General features: G+C 40.0%; 1 protein-coding gene across 3 annotated transcripts in view; it reads right to left on the reverse strand.

Annotated features, from left to right (window-relative positions):
* LOC137060466 (endothelial cell-specific chemotaxis regulator-like) overlaps positions 1 to 19,086 on the reverse strand; it is a 78,622-nt gene that overhangs the window by 43,057 nt on the left and 16,479 nt on the right. For all 3 annotated transcript variants that reach the window (XM_067432457.1, XM_067432458.1, XM_067432459.1), the window contains exon 2: positions 14,200 to 14,250. In XM_067432457.1, coding sequence (XP_067288558.1) covers positions 14,200 to 14,250 — 51 coding nt within the window. The remainder of the gene's footprint in view (positions 1 to 14,199; positions 14,251 to 19,086) is intronic.

Raw genomic sequence — 19,086 nt, forward strand, 5'->3', positions numbered from 1 at the left:
TGTGTAGTGCAATTTGCAGAGTTTCTCAGTTTGCTGTAAAAACAGCAGCTCTCTCAGCAACATTGAGATCGCAGTCACGCTGTCTTGTGCCGTCTGGCCAACACATGAGCAATCTCCCCCGGCACACACTTTCTCTCTCTCTCTCGCAGATAGAAGGCAGTCAGATGCTTCATCAACGCCGTTCAGCTCCGAAGTGAATGACAACAGTGTGTGGTTGATCGCTTCCGCTTTGTACCCACGCAGCGGGGCGGGGTGCGATATGCAAAGCATGCTCGCCAATGTTCATTGGCCTGTTTTCTATATCTCGAAGCTGATAGGGGCTCCCAGAAGTGATCCCAATTCGTCGGTCAGCCGAGAGTCTGATCCAAACCCCATTGAAAATCTATGTAAAGTCATTGGCGACAAAGTTATGGCTAAGAAACCCACTATAGTTACCAAACTGTGGAAGAGACTGGAAGAAGAGTGGACCAAGATCACACCGGAGCAGTGTGAGAATCTAGTGATGTCCTGTGGCCGCAGATGTGCTGAGCTTATTCAAAGCAAGGGCCTCTATACTTCATACTAATTTTGACTACTGCAAGCATCACATTTTATTTGTAATGTTTTTTTTTTTGTGCTGCATTGTTTATTGTTCTCTAATTTTGATCACAGTGTTTTTGACAAAATAAAGGTTTTGTTGAAGTACCTTGGTATTTTGTAAAACTTGCTAGCAGAACAATGGTATACCCACATCTAATCTTCCTTCAAACTTTAAGCAATGACTATCAACAATATTTCAGAAAATGTAAATATATATATATATATATATATATATATATATATATATATATATATATATATATATATATATATATATATATATATATATATATATATATATACCCTGTAAGAAAATGTTGTTGGGTTTTGTTGGTTTAACTAAAAAAATAAGTTTATTGAAATTAAAATTTTTACTTGATACAATGAAGGAAATTTGTTTAATAAATAGAAACTCAAAATATTTTTGTATCTGAACCACATAAAACATTTGACAAATCATGAAAATAGCACTATTTGTCACGTTTCACTATATCAGAAATAAAACACACAAATACCCAATATGCTTACAAAATCTTTTAATACTATTTTAGTTGTCAAATCTCAAACTTTTTTCATTGTATTAACTCAAAATTTTAATTTCAATGAACTCAAAATTTTAAGGCAACCAGGTAACTTTTTTTTCTAAATAATTTGTTTACAGTGTATATATAATGAATATTCAGTCTGTCATCTTAAAAACACAAGTTTTGTAAATGTTTTCTGATGAAATTAAATGTTAAATGCTCATCTGAGTTAAGGCTGGTATTATTACTATATTCAGCCTCTTCTAGTTTTTACTTGTCGATATGGCTGCATTTAATTTTGAGGAATTCAATTATAAATATTTTTTTAGAAGTTTATCTATATTAATACACTTTATTCAGCCTCTCATCCGGACTGTTTTTACTTGTCTGGTTGATATTTGGCTGTATTTAATTCTGAGGATTTAAATTATAAATATTTTCAGAAGATTATCTGTATTAAAAAATCATATTCAGGCTTTCATCCAAACCATTTTTACTTGTCTGGTTGATATTTGGCTGCATTTAATTTCGAGGAATTAAATGATAAATACTTTTCAGAAGAAAATCTGTATTAATACTTTATATTCAGCCTTTCATCCAGACTGTTTTTACTTGTCTGGTTGATATTTGGCTGCATTTAATTCTAAGGATTTAAATGATAAATATGTTTTAGAAGATTATCTGTATTAATACATTATATTCAGCCTTTCATCCCAACCGTTTTTACTTGTCTGGTTGATATTCGGCTGCATTTAATTCTGAGGAATTAAATGATAAATAGTCTTCACTATATGCAGCCTCTCATCCAGACCGTTTATAATTGTCTGGCTGATATTTGACTGCATTAAAAATAAAATAAAGTCCTGACACCGGAAGGGTCAGACTTCCGATGGCAGTCCCCTTCGGAGTGGGTCCGTGTTCATCTCTATACACGGTGCCGTCCCCCTTCGGTGCCACCAGGGGGCCGTTCTGCCAACCCTGCTACCTAGTGTGTTTCAGGGCGCAGCGGGCCTGAGCAAACACATATCTCCATGTCCGCCTGGAAACGTAGCGGCACGGGGAAGCTCGCGTCCTCCAAGGACGGCTCAAAGAGGTTGCTCCCTCCCGCTGCTCCGTTTCAGTACACCAACCTGACCTCTCAACAAACACCAGAGGCCGGCCTCGAGAGGCTGGTTCCCTTATTAGATTTTCTGGCAGCATGGAAACTTCTGCCAAATATCTCTGATTGGGTCCTGCATATAGTTAACGGGGTGGTATTCACAGTGGTCAGCCCCGAGCAGGCTCTGGTTATGGAACAAGAAGTACAGATTCTTCTGCGAAAAGAGGCTATAGAGAGGGTCCCTCCCCACAGCAGAGTGTCAAGGTTTTACAACCGGTATTTTATAGTTCCGAAGAAGGATGGAGGGCGTCCAGTTCTAGATCTGCATCAGTTAAACGCTCATGCTGAAACAAATTGTGTGTCAAATCAGGTCCAAGGACTGGTTTGTCACAATAGACATAAAGGATGCATACTTCCATTCTCCATCCTTTCTCAACACAGGAGGTGCCTCAGGTTTGCTTTTGGGAGCGAAGCTCATCAGTGTCAGGGTCTTCCATTCGGCCTAGCTTTATTTCCCTGCATGTTCACGAAGTCCAAAGATGGAACTTCAGCTCCTCTGAGACTCCAGGGCATCCATGTTCTGAATAATAGAGACAATTGACAATTCGAACTAGCAGCTCAGCATCGAGATGCTGTTTTTGCTCACATGAATGTGTCAGGGTTGAGGCTAAATGCCAAGAAAGTGTTTTATCTTCAATAGAGAGTACCACATTTTTAGGCATAGTTTGGGATTTGAAGACCATGAAGGCTCATCTAATGCCTGCTCGGGTAGAAGCGATTCTCATAGCCATAAATAAGGTGAAGCTAGGTCAGTCACTTACTGTGAAACAGTTTTATAGACTGTTAGGTCTGATGGCAGTGGCTTTTGGCCTGCTGTACATGAGACCCTTGCAGTGGTGGCTCAAGACCAAGGGGTTCTCCCTGAAGGGAAATCCATTTTGCATGATCAAGGTCACGCGACGGTTCCTTGGTTGTGTGGAAGAATCCTTGGTTTCTGTCCCAAGAGCCGGTGTCGGGGGTCATTGTCGTCGTGTTGCTAGTGATGCTAATGACGGATGCATCCCTCACCGGCAGGGGGCAATCATGAGTGGATATCATATATAAACCACAATGGGGGTGTGCAGTTGCGCCCACTATGCAAATTGGCACACCAGATCCTCTTGTAGGCATAAGGGAGGTTGCTCAGTCAGAGCATTATACATCCCAGGGCCTGTAAATCATGGAGCAGATTTCCTGTCGAGGCAGGGATTGACACCTGGGAAGTGGAGACTACATCCTGGAGTGTTGGAGCTCCTTTGGCTTATCCAGCCCCTCTGATCTATCCAGCCCCTCGGCCCTGATGTGGCCGAGGCTGCGTCTGTATGCCTTTCCCCTGGTGCTGTTCCCAGGAGTTATTGAGAGAGATGCCGGGACGGGGTTCATCTGTTACTAATAGCCCTGTTCTGGTCGGGTCGAGTGTGGCTATTAAAACATAGTGTCTATCCTAGACAGCCCTCCGGGGGAGATTCCTGTCAGGAGGGACCTTCTTTTTCAAGGGATGGGGTCAATATTTCACCCCCACCCAGAGTTATGGAAACTGTGGGCTTGGCCCCTGAGGGGGCCCAGCTCATAGATTCAGATCTTCCCACTGAGGCGTTAGAGACTTTTTCTTCACTCCAGAGCTCCATCTGTGTTTCAGTATCTAGACCAGGAGAATTAAATCTGCTCTGCCCAGTAAGGGCATTAGATGCTTACGGCCACAATACAGTCCTGTGGTGTAAAACTGACACAGTTGTTTGTATGGTTTATGTCCCCTTGTAAGGGGAAGCCTTTATTTAAGCAGACTTTGAGCAAATGAATAGCTGAGGCTATTTCAGTTGCTTATGAGTCGGCCAGTCACCCTTCTTCATTAAGGATCTGAGCCCATTCAACTCGGAGTATGGTTATAACCAGATTGTGGCTTCACCTCCAGGGTCTCGAGTGCTTGTGACATAGTGTGCACTAAGATTTCACACAGACAGGAACCTGGTATTATGGCGGCATGAGTATTGAGTTCCTGCAGCGCTCCGACACAGCATGAGTTCCCTTGAAAGTATGCCTGTGGCTGTCTTGCTTCGATATTTTAGAAGCTGACATCGTTTGGTTCAGGGGTGCTTTATAGTTTCCTGGTTAATGACGTAACCAGGAACCCGTGAGGCACCGTCACGCCATTGGACTGATTTCATGGGTGCTTCACGACACAGTCACGCAGAAGCATTCCGACGCAGTGTCTCGTTCCCTCTCAGGGAACCATGGTTACATACACTCCTGAACAAAATGTTAAGACCAGGGGATGTATTGCAAGTGTAACACATATCACACTAGTGGATCATAACCAGGTTGTAAGTGCTGCTTCAAAATGCCGAAAGAAGAAACAGGAGCAAGAAACAAAAAATATAGAGTAGGTAATTTATTGAAAACTGCATTTAAACTCAAACAGGCCGTTCATCAGCTGATCAAAAGTTCAAGACCATAGCCATTAAAAGGTCAAATCTGCACAAAAATATTGTTTTTCAAGCAGTCATACTGTCAAGATCTCCTGATGGTAAAGGCAAAAAGGCTTCCTCTCTTTGAACGTGGCAGGATTGTTGAGCTGCACAAGCAAGGCCTCTCGCAACGTGCCATCACTGCCAAAGTTGGATGCAATAAGACAGTCATTTTACATTTCTTAAAAAATCCTGAGATTTATGGGACAAAAAAGTCAGATGGTAGACCCAAAAAGATTTCACCTGAAAGGCACTGAGCCACAGGATATGATGTGTTGTCCGTGAAGACACAGGTCGATCCTCAACCCAAATTAAGGCCTTACTGATGCTGACTGCAGCCCAATAACCATAAGACGTCATCCGCTAGAGAAGGGCTTCAAGAACAAAAAACGTCTTCAAAGGCCACGTCTCCTCCCCCGACACAAACTTGCCCGTTTGGAATTTGCAAGGGAGCACCAAACATGGGACATTGAAAGGTGGAAGAAAGTTTTATTCTCTGACTAGAATAAAATTTACCTGGACGGTCCTGATGCTTTCCAATGTTACTGGCATGACAAGGACATCCCACCTGAGTTTTTTTTCTACACGGCAAAGTGGAAGAGGTGATCATCATCTTGGGTGCTTGGGTGCTTCATCTTGGGTGCAGGGATCATCATCTTGGGTGCATCATCATCTTGGGTGCTTTTTCCTTCAATGGGAAAATGGAGCTTCAAGTTGTGCAGTGGCGTCAAATGGCGACTGGCTATGTGGATCTGTTGCAGCGGGCATCCCTCTTGACTGAGGGCCCCCGTCTGTGCGGTAATGACTGGGTCTTTCAACAGGACAACGCTGTAATTCACAACGCCCACCTGACGAAGGACTTCTTCCAGGAGAATAACGTTGCTCTTTTGGACCCTCCTGCGTGTTCCCCTGATCTAAATCCCATTGAGAACATTTGGGGATGGATGGCAAGGGAAGTTTACAAAAAAATCAGTTCTAGACCATGGATGCCCTTCATGAAGCCATCTTCACCACATGTAGCAACGTTCCCACCAGCCTCCTGGAAACAGTTGCATCAAGCATGCTGAAACGAGTGTTTGAAGTGATCAACAAGAACGGTGGGGCTACTCACTACTGAGTCCTTTTTTGACAGTTCTGTTGTGAGTTTATTTTTGGGGTATGGTCTTAAATTTTGATCAGCTGATGAACAGCCTGTTTGAGTTTAAATGCAGTTTTCAATAAAATGCCAACTCTTTTTTTTTGTCTCTTGCCCCTGTTTCTTCTTTTGGCATTTTGAAGCAGCACTTACAACCTGGCTATGATCCTGTGTAAAACTTGCAATGCATCCCCTGGTCTTAAGATTTTGTTCAGGAGTGTATGTAACCTGAGACGTTTTCTTTGACTAACAAGGAATTGTTCAGCCCTGAAACTTACAGGATATTCTTATATTGCCATGACCTTTTATATATCAAAAGCTCAGGAAAAAGTTGATTTCTCAATTCATGACCCCTTTAAAATTGTTCCACCCAAATTAATTGCTTTACGGTCAGACTTGACAAGACATTGGTTAGACACTTGGCAGACTTTTCTGTCTATATATTAACATAAGTTGTTAATAGTTGCATCCTGTGTCTGACTCTAGGGGATTGTGGGACTTTCCTGCTGACATTTCCTGTTCAGCCCAAACGCAGATTCTGCTCTTCTGTGTTTGTGACCATTTTCACAACTCAAGGCTCTTAACACAACTAGTGTTAAGAAGTACACTTTTAAATACTTTTGAAAAAATGTTTTATTATGGAAATAATATATCCTACCCTATATTCTAAAGTATATATATATATATATATATATATATATATATATATATATATATATATATATATATATATATATATATATATATATATATATATATATAGGTCCTTCTAGAAAAATTAGCATATTGTGGTAAAGTTCATTATTTTCCACAATGTAATGATAAAAATTAAACTTTCATAAATGTTAGATTTATTGCACACCAACTGAAATATTGGTCTTTTTTTTCAATCAGGTATTTTATTGTTTTAGTACTGATGATTTTCACATACAGCTCATGAAAACCCAAAATTCCTGTCTCATAGAATTAGCATATTTCATCCGACCAATAAAAGAAAAGTGTTTTTAATACAAAAAAAGTCAACCTTCAAATAATTATGTTCCGTTATGCACTCAATACTTGGTCGGGAATCCTTTTGCAGAAATGACTGCTTCAATGTGGCGTGGCATGGAGGAAATCAGCCTGTGGCACTGCTGAGGTGTTATGGAGGCCCAGGGTGCTTCGATAGCGGCCTTCAGCTCATCCAGAGTGTTGGGTCTTGTGTCTCTCAACTTTCTCTTCACAATATCCCACAGATTCTCTATGGGGTTCAGGTCAGGAGAGTGAGCAGGCCAATTGAGCACAGTAATACCATGGTCAGTAAACCATTTACCAGTGATTTTGGCACTGTGAGCAGGTGCCAGGTCGTGCTGGAACTGGAAAACAAGGAACTGAGAGGATGTTTTAAATATATAGGACCGGCAAACCGGCGATTGAGAGCGTGCTCATTCATTCCCGACACAGACACGATCGCGGGTGGATTACTCTGACTCTGTTCATAGTACTCGCTGGACTGAGAGACTTAAACACACACACACACACACACACACACACACACACACACACACACACACACACACACACACACACACACACACACACACACACACACACACACTCACTCACTCACTCACTCACTCACTCACTCACTCACTCACTCACTCACTCACTCACTCACTCACTCACTCACTCTCTCTCTCTCTCTCTCTCTCTCTCTCTCTCTCTCTCTCTCTCTCTCTCTCTCTCTCGTACACGTATTCACTATTGTACAGTTGTTTTGCTGGGTTTATATTTGCTGTCTTGTAAATACACAGGTGATTTTGGCTATACAAACTAACGTGTCTGGTTTTATAGTCCTTCATTGTTCTGATTTATTTAAAGGAATGAACGTTCTCTAATATTAGTGTAACCTTGTCTGAGCTGTTTAGGCGGAGTGTTTCAACTTGACACTGGACTTCAGGCATTTTGGCATTTCCTTCTCCCCAGTCTTCCTCCAGACTCTGGCACCTTGATTTCCGAATGACATGCAAAATTTGCTTTCATCCAAAAAAAGTACTTTTGACCACTGAGCAACAGTCCAGTGCTGCTTCTCTGTAGCCCAAAGTGGCTTGACCTGGAGAATGCGGCACCTGTAGGCCATTTCCTGCACACGTCTGTCCACGGTGGCTCTGGATGTTTCTACTCCAGACTCAGTCCACTGCTTCCGCAGGTCCTCCAAGGTCTGGAATCGGTCCTTCTCCACAATCTTCCTCAGAGTACGGTCACCTCTTCTCGTTGAGCAGCTTTTTTTGCCACACTTTTTCCTTCCCACAGACTTCCCACCACTAAGGTGCCTTGATACAGCACTCTGGGAACAGCCTATTCGTTCAGAAAGTTCTTTCTGTGTCTTAACCTCTTGCTTGAGGGTGTCAATGATGGCCTTCTGGACAGCAGTCAGATCGGCAGTCTTACCCATGATTGCAGTTTTGAGTAATGAACCAGGCTGGGAGTTTTTAAAAGCCTCAGGAATCTTTTGCAGGTGTTTAGAGTTAATTCAGTTGATTCAGATGATTAGGTTAATAGCTTGTTTAGAGAACCTTTTCATGATATGCCAAAATCATCAGTATTAAAACAATAATAGACCTGAAATATTTCAGTCGGTGTACAATGAATCTAAAATATATGAAAGTTTAATTTTTATCATTACATTATGGAAAATAATGAACTTTATCACAATATGCTAATTATAATAAAAGGATAAAAGGGCCTGTATATTTTATATATATATATATATATATATATATATATATTGTTAACATGTTTTAACGTGTTTATAGAAGTTGCTAAAATCCTGCTAGCATTCGTTTGCGCATTTTAGCATTTAAAAAAAAAGACGACACTCAGAGGCTGTGTTCAAAATCACTCCCTATCCCCTTATTCACTATTCCCTACACTAGTTCACTGATATAGACCACTCGACAGAGAGAGAGAAAAGAAGAGAGTGAATTCAGACGCTGATGAACACCTGCTGTTATCACTGAAGGAAAGAGAAACATCAACAGAAGAAAGTTGATTTCATCAACTGAAGATAAAAGAAGACATTAAATCTGTGAAGATCTCATCAGAGGATTAAACAACTCCACAAACAGCATTACCAGCTTCACACATTACTAACCAGACTGACTTTATTTCTGTCAGACGACTACAGAAGCTCTTATTGAGAATTATCAGATGATGTTTTATTGTTTTTTCTGACGTTACCATTATGCTGATCTTTAGTTGGGCTCTTGAACATTGACACAATAACATTAGTTTTTTTCTTGCTGCTGTAATGGGGTGTTTTCGATACATTTGTTATAGCAAGCAAAGCTGAGAATAAACCATGAGTAGATTATGTTGACTATTTAATAATAATGTCTAATTCACTAATAAATTACTAGTCTTATCTATAATAAACATATAGCTAATGCTTTTTTTTTTTGTAAAATTGAACCCAATAGTTTTATAAAATCATTGTTGTAGCAACCAGATAATTTGAAGAGCATGGGAACAGCTTGTTGTCAAAACATCTGAATCAAGCTGACTCACATAGACATCCAGAATCGGCGTATGAATCTCAACCATGGTGACACTCAAAACTCCCAGCATGCATTGCGACACGAATACATTATGCTGGGTTATGCCTGGTTATTTTCTTTAATTCTTACTATTTGCCTTTATTTTTGGTGCTGTTGTTGTGGTGACTTTAAGTAGTGTTTTGTGATGTTCGAGTTGATCTGTTCGTTTTTTTAATTGATTTTCACCATTGTTGAGATTCATATGCTTATTCTTCATGTCTATGCGAGTCGAAATGACAGTCATAACTCATAATCATAACTAAGTCCTAATCAGTGGTTGATAATTTCACAAGTGTCCCAGTTTGGCAACATAAAATAAGGGTAAATTTGTGTTTTTAAAAGAATGGGTTTGTTTAGGGAAGAGACACTAGACAAGATAAACAAACAAAGCATCCCATTACAAGCAAAACATAACCAACAACTTCTGACCACTTTTTTTTTTTTTTTGCTACAACAAATGTGTCTAAGAAACACAGTTATAGCAGCAAAGAAAACCAGTTTTACAAAGTAAAGGGCCAAGAGCCCCAGTGTAGCGAACACTTATCACAATAATGGTGACCAAATATTTTCAATTAAACATCAACACCTAAAGATCTGTTAATTCTCAATAAGAGCATCTGTAGACGTCTGACAGAAATAAAGTCAGTCTGGTTAGTAATGTGTGAAGCTGGTAATGCTGTTTGTGGAGTTGTTTAATCCTCTGCTGAGATCTTCAGAGATTGAATGTCTTTTATCTTCAGTTGATTTCATGTAAAGCTCTGGCTGAAGTCAGTTGTTGTTCTTGTGTTTATCTGTCCTTCAGTGATTCTTGTTAACAGGTGTTCTCAGTTATAACTTAATTAATCTCTTAATTATCTCATGAACTTCAACAATGCTTCAATAACTCTAACACGCTGTAGTGTGTACACTCTTCCGTGTTCATTTAAAGCTGAAGATTTTGCTGTGGGGTTAAAAGGGTTAAAGGGGTTAGATGAAAAAACCCACAGAGGGAACCGTAAATTAACAGTAAGCAACTGTAAATTAATTTATGGAAAAGTTCTGTACAAAAAGGTAATTTAATGGAACCAGAGCTGCCAGTAGATTACCGTTAAATCAAGTGCGTGTGTTGTTAATGTTTCTGTTTATAATATTTGAGAAGAAGGTCTGTCTAGCTTTGCCTAGTTCTACATTGAAAGCATGAAGGCTGTCTTTATAGATATAATGGACTACAAGTTTTGTCTTCCGCCACATGCCTTCAGATTTTCTGCATTGTCTTTACGTTATTTGAACTGCTGTTGAGTTTCTCCATGGTGCCTTTTGTTTGCCACTCTTTTTCCTGACTTTCAGAGGAGCAATATCATCAATTACACTCTTAACTTTTGAGTTAAAGGAGTCAAGGAGAAAATCAACAGAGTCTGCAGATATGCTTGGTGTTAGAGATAAAGTCTTCATGAACAGCACATTACTGTTCTCATTTAAGCATCTCTTTTTAACAGAGACAGATCTAGATTCAATGGCAGGAGAGATTGATATATCAAAGAAAATACAGAAATTATCAGACAGTGCCACGTCCTTAATAACAATCGATGAAATGTTTAGACCCTTACTGATAAGAAAATATAGAGTGTGTCCACGATTGTGTGTGGGTCCATGTACATGCTGTGTCAAATCAAAAGTGTTAAGAACATTCATGAGCTCTTTTGTTGTACTGGATTTAGCATTGTCTATGTGAAACTTAAAATATTCAGCAATAGCAAAACAGTCAAACTTGGAGGAAATTATTGATAACAGTTCTGTAAATTCCTTAATAAAGGCTGGAGAGTACTTTGGAGGCCTGTAAACAATAATAAGCAGGATGCGTGGAGCACTTTTTAACACAATACCCAGATATTCTATAGACAAATATTCACCAAATGACATTTGGTTACATTAATTGACATCTTTAAAAAGATCAGGAACACCCCCACATCTCCTAACAGCTCTGCAGACACTCATAAAAGTAAAGTTAGGAGGGGCTGTTTCATTAAGGACAGTTGCAGTACATTTTTCATCTAGCCACGTTTCATTTAGAAGCAAAAAAATCAAGGTTGTTTGTGGTTATTAAGTCACTGACTAGAAATTATTTGTTCTTAAGCGAACAGATGTTTAAAAGTGCTAACTTAACAGTATTAATCCCCCCCCCCCACACACACACACATTAGTCTTAGTTTGACAAGTGACAGGCAGCAGATTATTCTGGTTTGCTAAACGGCCTGACAAGGCCTTAGACTTTCTTTCACGTTACAGAACAGAAATAGAGAAAGAGACAGGCACACTGGGTTCCCACTTCTTCTGTAAACATTTGATAAAGTCACTGTTATCATAGTGGGGACACAAAACACATCACAGAGCTGGAATCAGTTGTTTTTGGTTCACCTACAACAGATGGAGGAGAGTGTGTTCCCTGCTGGGCCCAAAGGCTTTTGGCTCGACACTTTTTGGTTGATATCTGGGGGCTCGCAGCAATCGAGTGTGATAGTCTAGTTCCAACAAAAATCAGTTCCTCCATTTTCTCTGAGAAGCTCAGATGTGGGGATGCTGGAGAGAGGAATGACATGTCTGGTGAGAGGGGCTGTTGCTCTGGTGTTATCAGAAGCTAAAATATGTTGTCTTGGCTTTGCTGTCCATTTTCAAGAAAGTCATCCTTGGGCGCTGAATCTGGGAGCAGTTCTAATCCATCACAGTCTGTCTGTGGTGAGCTCTGTGGGCAGGGCTCAGCTGGGAGTATGTCCATGAGCAATTGTTGTGGCTGCGTGGTGTTATCATTGTCCTTGTGGGATGTGTCAACTGCATGTCCTTTCAAGTCCTGTGGTCGTCCATACTCTGTATCAGGTTGAGTGGGTTAAAACACACAGCTGAAGGATGATGAAGGGAAAAATATAAAATATTGTCCTTTTACACTCTTGCACCAAGTTTGTTTGGATGGAGGCCATTTGATGTAAACAATTGTCTCTGACTTCAGAAGAGATTAAAGTTGCCGATGAAGTTCACTCTATTCATGTTAAAGTTTTTTTGCAGCCATGTATTAAGCCCAAGCAACCGTGAGAGTCTACTGTATTTGTTCCTTTTGCTGGTAGTTGTCTACTGATGAGCGGCTGAACTTTCAGTTTTTTAAGGCGTTTCAAAAAGTTCATTGAACTTGTTCATCTGACTTGATGAGTTCTGACTGCTCTCTCTGAATATCGTTCCTCCCAACATGGATGATTAGTCGATTTGCAGTCTTATGTTTCATCAGAATGTTTTCAATTTCCCTGTTTACATCAGAAATTGTTGCTTGTGGAAGGCATCATGTAGTTGTAACTCTGCTGCTAATGTTTCTGACTGTGGAGTCACCCATTATCAGAGTCCTTGGCTCAGTTGCGCTCTGAGCTGAGGGCCGCTGTCTGCTCAACCTTGAGCGCCTGTTAGCATTAGTGTTAGCTGCAGGCTGATATAATCTGTGTTCGATCACATTCATCACGTTTGGGGATTCATAACTCTCTTTCATTAATACTTAAAATTTGTTTTCAAGAGGTATAGATGATGGTCGGAAACTAGTGTTTGCAATTCTTGTGTCTGGGGTAGAGCATGCAACGGCAGCAATATATGAAGCTTGTGACAATCTGGTGTCTCGAGTGCGTTTGGGTCTTGCCCCCTGTTTGTGCCATCAATTAGTGTGTTGATCAGTTTCTTGTTTCTCTATCTGTTTAGTAGCACTACATTTATGGGACTCACCGGCTGTGTGCAGAGGACGTTCATGATGAAGCTCTGGTGTGTGATTCTTCCAGTTTGGTGGTTCCGCAAATAACTTCGAGAACTGCAATCCTTTGTAAAAGTCTGTGGCATTTTGTGCAGCAAGAAGATTCCTCAGCTAGAAGAGGCATTTTCTTATCCTTTTGAATGTAGGCAGCTGTGTTTTCCCTTCCGGAATGTAAGATGATGGCAGTGTGGAGGCTAGTCGGATGAAATATTCCACTTTTTTTGCAGTAATCCAGTCAACAGAGTTTCTAGTTTTATGTTTCTAGTTTCTAGTTTCAAAATGCTACCTGTCCTTTTTTGGAATGTGTAGCTCTCATGAAGTCCAAAATGAGTCAATATTTGGCATGACATGTCAGAATGTCTCACTTTCAACATTTGATATTTTATCTATATTCCATTGTCAATAAAAAAGTTAATGAGATTATTGCATTCCTTTTTTATTCAAAATATGTACAGTGTCCCAACTTTTTTGGAATTTGTTGTTGTAATTTAAAGAGCTTAATAATGATTGATACATAAAAATTAGATGTTTAATGTATTAAGAATATAATAATTAGATAAATAATATCTAAATAATTAAAAACATATTATAAGAAATAATTATCTAAAAGCTTCTTACCCAGAACATAACCGGGTTCGCCATAGTTACTATGGCGATGAACACACCCAAAAGCGGATCTACTTTCGTGGTGTCTAATACCCAGAGTTGGCCTAAACCAGTTTTTTGTTGTTGTTGTTGCTTTTATCTTCCTTATTTTTACATTGTCTGCAATACAGCTTTTTAAAAATATTCTTTTAAGATTTGAAGTACACTACAAGTGTACATCCAATAAAATTAAATACACTTCTTGTTCACAAAGGGAATTAATGAAAAAAAAGAAAGAACATAAAAAGCACAAAGATGTTTTAGTGTTCCTTCTACACAACATACATCTATAACATCTACATACATAACATCTAAGTGTTTACCTTCCCTTTTTTAAAATCATAAACCAAAACCAAAACAAACAAATAAATATAGACTTACATGAAGAAGTAGGTTTAACAGTAGAAATGGAACTTGAACCAATACCTGGACCTGCATAAAACAGATAAACAAACCAATTTATTGAACATGCAGGATAAGCATTGTAAAAACAGTAAGTAGTGATTTCTCTCATTTTAAGAACATAAAAGGAGTTTTTACACTGGCAGTTTAATTCAGAGCAGGGCACAGTTTGTATGAAAAATAGGTAATGTGTACCAGTGAGCGCACCAGAACCACACCATACCTGGAGGAGGTCCATATTCCACGAGTAGGAATATAGTTTGGCCCCTTTAAGAGATCCGCATTCCCTATTGAACTTCCGGTATTTTGCGTGTGCGTGCAGAACTGGGCCGCGATTCATGTGGACAGTGTGAAGAACACGGACTCGGGTGCGCGCTTGTTCAGGATAGTAACCTGTGCATTCGTTTTAGCCAAGCGGCAACCTCCCGCGATCTTTCTTAAGGCCAATATGGAAGTAATGTAAACTGCAATTCCTCAACTGGCCACTAGAGGCAGGCTCCAGAAGGGAGCAGAATCTTATTGAGCCCCATGTTAAAATGCCCAACTTTACAGCAGAAAAAAACATGTATACAGCCTGGTACAAATTGTGGTTTTTGCCTATAAGGCTAATTTTGACCTTCATGACAACTGTGAGGGGTGAATTTTTTATAACTCATTTGTTTACGTTATATAAAGCCTTAAATTTCTGCATAATTAAGGGCGTGGTTACAGGTGGATAGCCATTTATCCACCGACTGTAGTCATTGCGTCAACTAAGCTCCGCCCACATCCCGCCTTTTTGCCCATTTTCTGCTATCCGGGAGTTACACGCGATGACTCGCTCACAAGATGGCAACGGCTTATCGGAATCGTATGGGTGACGTCACAGATACTACGTCCATATTTTTTTACAGTCTATGGTTTTAGCCGATTGTAATGTATTTAGTTCAATAAAACACATGTACTGTAAGCGGTGATGGTGTTAATGATTTACCTCATACATGAGCGAGAGTGAGCTGCAGTGCATTGTGCTCAGACTGCAGAGAATGTGCTCAGTGAAAAAAACTTACTTTTCTTTCTGGAGTCTAATAAAAGTTAAACAGAAAAGATAGTAGCTTATGTAAGGCAATGCTGCACTTTTGGTTTAGAATATTAATGTCAACCCTTTTCTTTCCCTATTAATGTTTGCTGCTGCATCCTTTGCGTCTGACTGCTCTCCTTTTCCAACTACGGGCTATGCCACGGATCAAACAGAAAATGCGCACTGCGTTAACGCGCGTTAATAAATTTAGTGCCGTTAAAAGGAATTTGCGTTACACGTTAACTTTGACAGCCCTAGTTTATATATATATTTAATAATGGTCTGTTTCACTAATGATTTACCAGTCTTATCTATAAATATATATTTTTCTTCTTCTAAAAATAGGAACCTAGAATTTTATAACATCAGTGTTGCAAAAACCAGATAATTTGAAGAGCATAGAAACAGCTTGTGGCCAAAACATCTGAATGACTCTGACTCACATAGACATCAAGAATCGACTTATGAATCTCAACCATGGTGACACTCAAAACTCCCAGCATGCATTACGACACAAATAAATTATGCTGCTGAATAGCCTGGTTAATTTCTTTAATTCTTACTATTGCCCTTCATTTTTTTCGTGCTGTTTTTGTGTTGACTTTAAGTAGTGTTTTGTGATGTTTTTTTGTGTTTTGTTTTGACTGTCATCATTGAAATGGACTGCATTTATATAGCGCTTTTATCCAAAGCGCTTTACATTTTTGCCTCACATTCACCCATTCATACACCGACGACGATGTCAGCCATGTAAGGCGCCATCCAGCTCATCGGGAGCAGCTGGGGTTAGGTGTCATGGACCCTTGGTGTGTCTTGGAAGTGTCCATGGACTCATGGACACTTCGACACTTGTTCAAGTGGAACTGGGGATTGAACCACCAACCTTCTGGTTTGTAGACAACCTACATGAACCACTGAGCCACTGATGCCCCAGTTGATGAGATCTATGTGCTGATTCTTTATCTCTAGTCTAAAAAGAAGTCTAAAAGACACTAGAATACAAACAATTTCTGTAAACCATGAGTTTAATATTTTTTATAATTAAGTCCTAATCAGGGTTTGATTCTTTTAGCAGTGTCTTGGTTTGGTAACATAAAATATGGATGTGATTAAAGGGTTACTTCAGTGATTAGCATATGGCCTTGTATCAGTAGAAACCCTGGAGTATAATCAAAATGATTGTGCTTCCACTCCTCATATGCGCTTGAGACAAGAGATTTATGCATTTTATTTTTGGAAAAATTCCTCCTTTGACGCAAATTGACGATATTTGCGTCATCTTTGGAATGTTTGCCCAGAGGCTAAAGGCTACAGCCAGCAGAGGGAGCCATTTCTGCATGTTTTCAACCCGCACATGGGGGATGGAGATCTCTCACTCACAGCACAGGTCGTAGCTGCCGGCATTAAGGGGGGGGGGGGGGGGGGGTGTCAGTTGACTCAGTTTCAGTCAATCAGTCAATCTCATGTCAATCTTGAGTACATATAGAGTAGTATTGCATCCTTCATATTTTCGAAAAGTCTTTAGTTTTATTATATTTATAAAAGAAATATGGGCTGTACCGAGTCTTTCCGGAAAAACACGAGCGCCGGAGCTAAAGAATGACGATTGCAAACAAAGCGGTGACGTCCTCAAGCGTGGAGAAACCCATGGCTATCTCAGCTAATACAGATAATGATCCAGAATCAAATCTGAGGCAGAAATAAATTGAACAGGAAAAACAGCAAGATCAAGACGTCCGTCTCTGTGGTATGTACTGTATTTAGTGGCCTTTGTGTGTCTTTACTCGCATTTTATGAGGACATGATTTGGTTTATGGACTATTGTATGCGACTAGACCTTAGAGGTAGCAAACAAAACGGTTTTGCACATCAGACTAGTGTAACGTTATACAACAGAGAACAGCAATGGAGTAACCGTTAGCGCCTTTGAATGACGAAGCACGCGATCGTGTCGTTTACTGATGTTTACTCATGCGAAGGTAGCCAATAGCAGAGACATTTGAAGCCGTTTTACTCACCAGCTGCTTCCAAAGCAGGACCGAACCTTTATCGCTGGGACCGCTCCGTCAAAAACACACTTCTTTGGTATGATTTGATGAAGTCCTGTGACAGCAGTGGCGTGTAAATCCACTTTGAGACACGACTGAAACGATGTTGTGAAGCTTCCCTTCATTTCTGCATTCAAATCGGTTCAAATGCAGCGCTGCCTTCCCGGAATGCTGTGCTGAAGCATTGAAGTCGCTCAACGTCACCCATAGGAATAAAGTGGAGCGCGGCGCGCGACATAAGTCTTCACGGAGGACTGGATCTGCACCTGAGAGTAGTGATGTCCGGTTCGCGAACGAATCGTTCTTTTTAACCGGATCTTTATTGTGAACCGGTCGAACCAGTTCACCAAATCGAACTGAATCGTTCTAAGCGGTTCAAGTCTCAAATCAGAGCTGATCCCACAAATACTGTAGATATTAACTTTCTGCCATCAGTGACAGTCTCTCAAACTAGAAATAAAACGAATATCTTGAAGTAGATGCTGTAACTCCAATCGTTAGCTAAAGTGAGACATGTTTTGCTGAGAGATCTGATGAACTCACGAGCAGCTGATACTGAGCATGCGCGTGTAACCGAACGTACCGGTTGTCAGATCCTCGGATCAGCAGTACAGAATCAAAAAACGTTTCTGTCGGACACGTTCAATACTGAGAACCGATGAGCCGATGAGCTGCGCATGCCTGTTATTTGTTCAGAGGAACGAAATGCAGGTTAAGTGTATTTAAAACGAATCACGTTTGGAAACATCATAACAAAGCTGTCACTATATTATTTTAAAGTTTTGGAAACAATGGGTTGTAAAACGGTCAAATTAAACATTTTTTTTTGTTTTATCAATAATGCATGATATTTTCTGGAACAGCTTTTATCTTATTTCTAAGTCGATACAGATTTTAAAATACATGTAATCAAAACAGTAGGTTTGATATAGACTATTCAGCTTGCAGCAGTTCGCAGCTCAGCACCCTGTGCTCAGCACATACACACACACACTGATACAGCGGTTCTCGAGTCAGATCGACCGGTTGCAACGGATCACCGGTACAGAATCGAGAACCGTTTCTATCGGACACGTTCGATCTTTCGGACATGTTCGATTCCGAGAACCGGTGAGCTGAAGTAGATGTTGTAACAATCGATTCAGTTCGATTTGGTGAACTGTATTTAGTGCTGTTGCAAAACATAAATGAAAAAAAAATGTTTCCAAGATGATGATGTCAATTATAATTATTACTATACTAAGTTTTAATTACAAATACTTTATATGGATGTGTTTGAATGTATTTTCATCCGCGGGGATGATAGAAATGACGTCATTACGTAAAGACGTAAAAGAACCGGTGATCCGGTTTTTTTAACCGGATCATGGAAACGAACTGTTCGAAAGAACCGGTTCGCGGAAAAGAACCGAACTTCCCATCACTACCTGAGAGACTGCATTTCCTCTCTTGCTCTAGTCACGCACACGCGCACCCTACCGGGAGAAGAGCCCGTACGGCCCATACAAGGACCTTCCGTTCTATTAACGTCAAGTAGACCCATACTCGAAAAAACTCTCCGAAACTTGTGAGAAACCGGAAGGAGTATTTTTGGCACAGAAATACTCTATCAAACGTCCAACATTAGTTTTTGAAACTTTGACTATGTTTAGGATGGGAATCCAAGTCTTTAACAGTGTAAAAAGCTCAGTATACATGAAACAGCATTTCATCCCCCCTTTAATTTAAACGGATGCTAGGCAATGTAATTGTTTTAAC

The sequence above is a fragment of the Pseudorasbora parva genome, chromosome 1 (assembly GCF_024679245.1).
Source record: "Pseudorasbora parva isolate DD20220531a chromosome 1, ASM2467924v1, whole genome shotgun sequence".
Taxonomy (NCBI): Eukaryota; Metazoa; Chordata; class Actinopteri; order Cypriniformes; family Gobionidae; genus Pseudorasbora; species Pseudorasbora parva.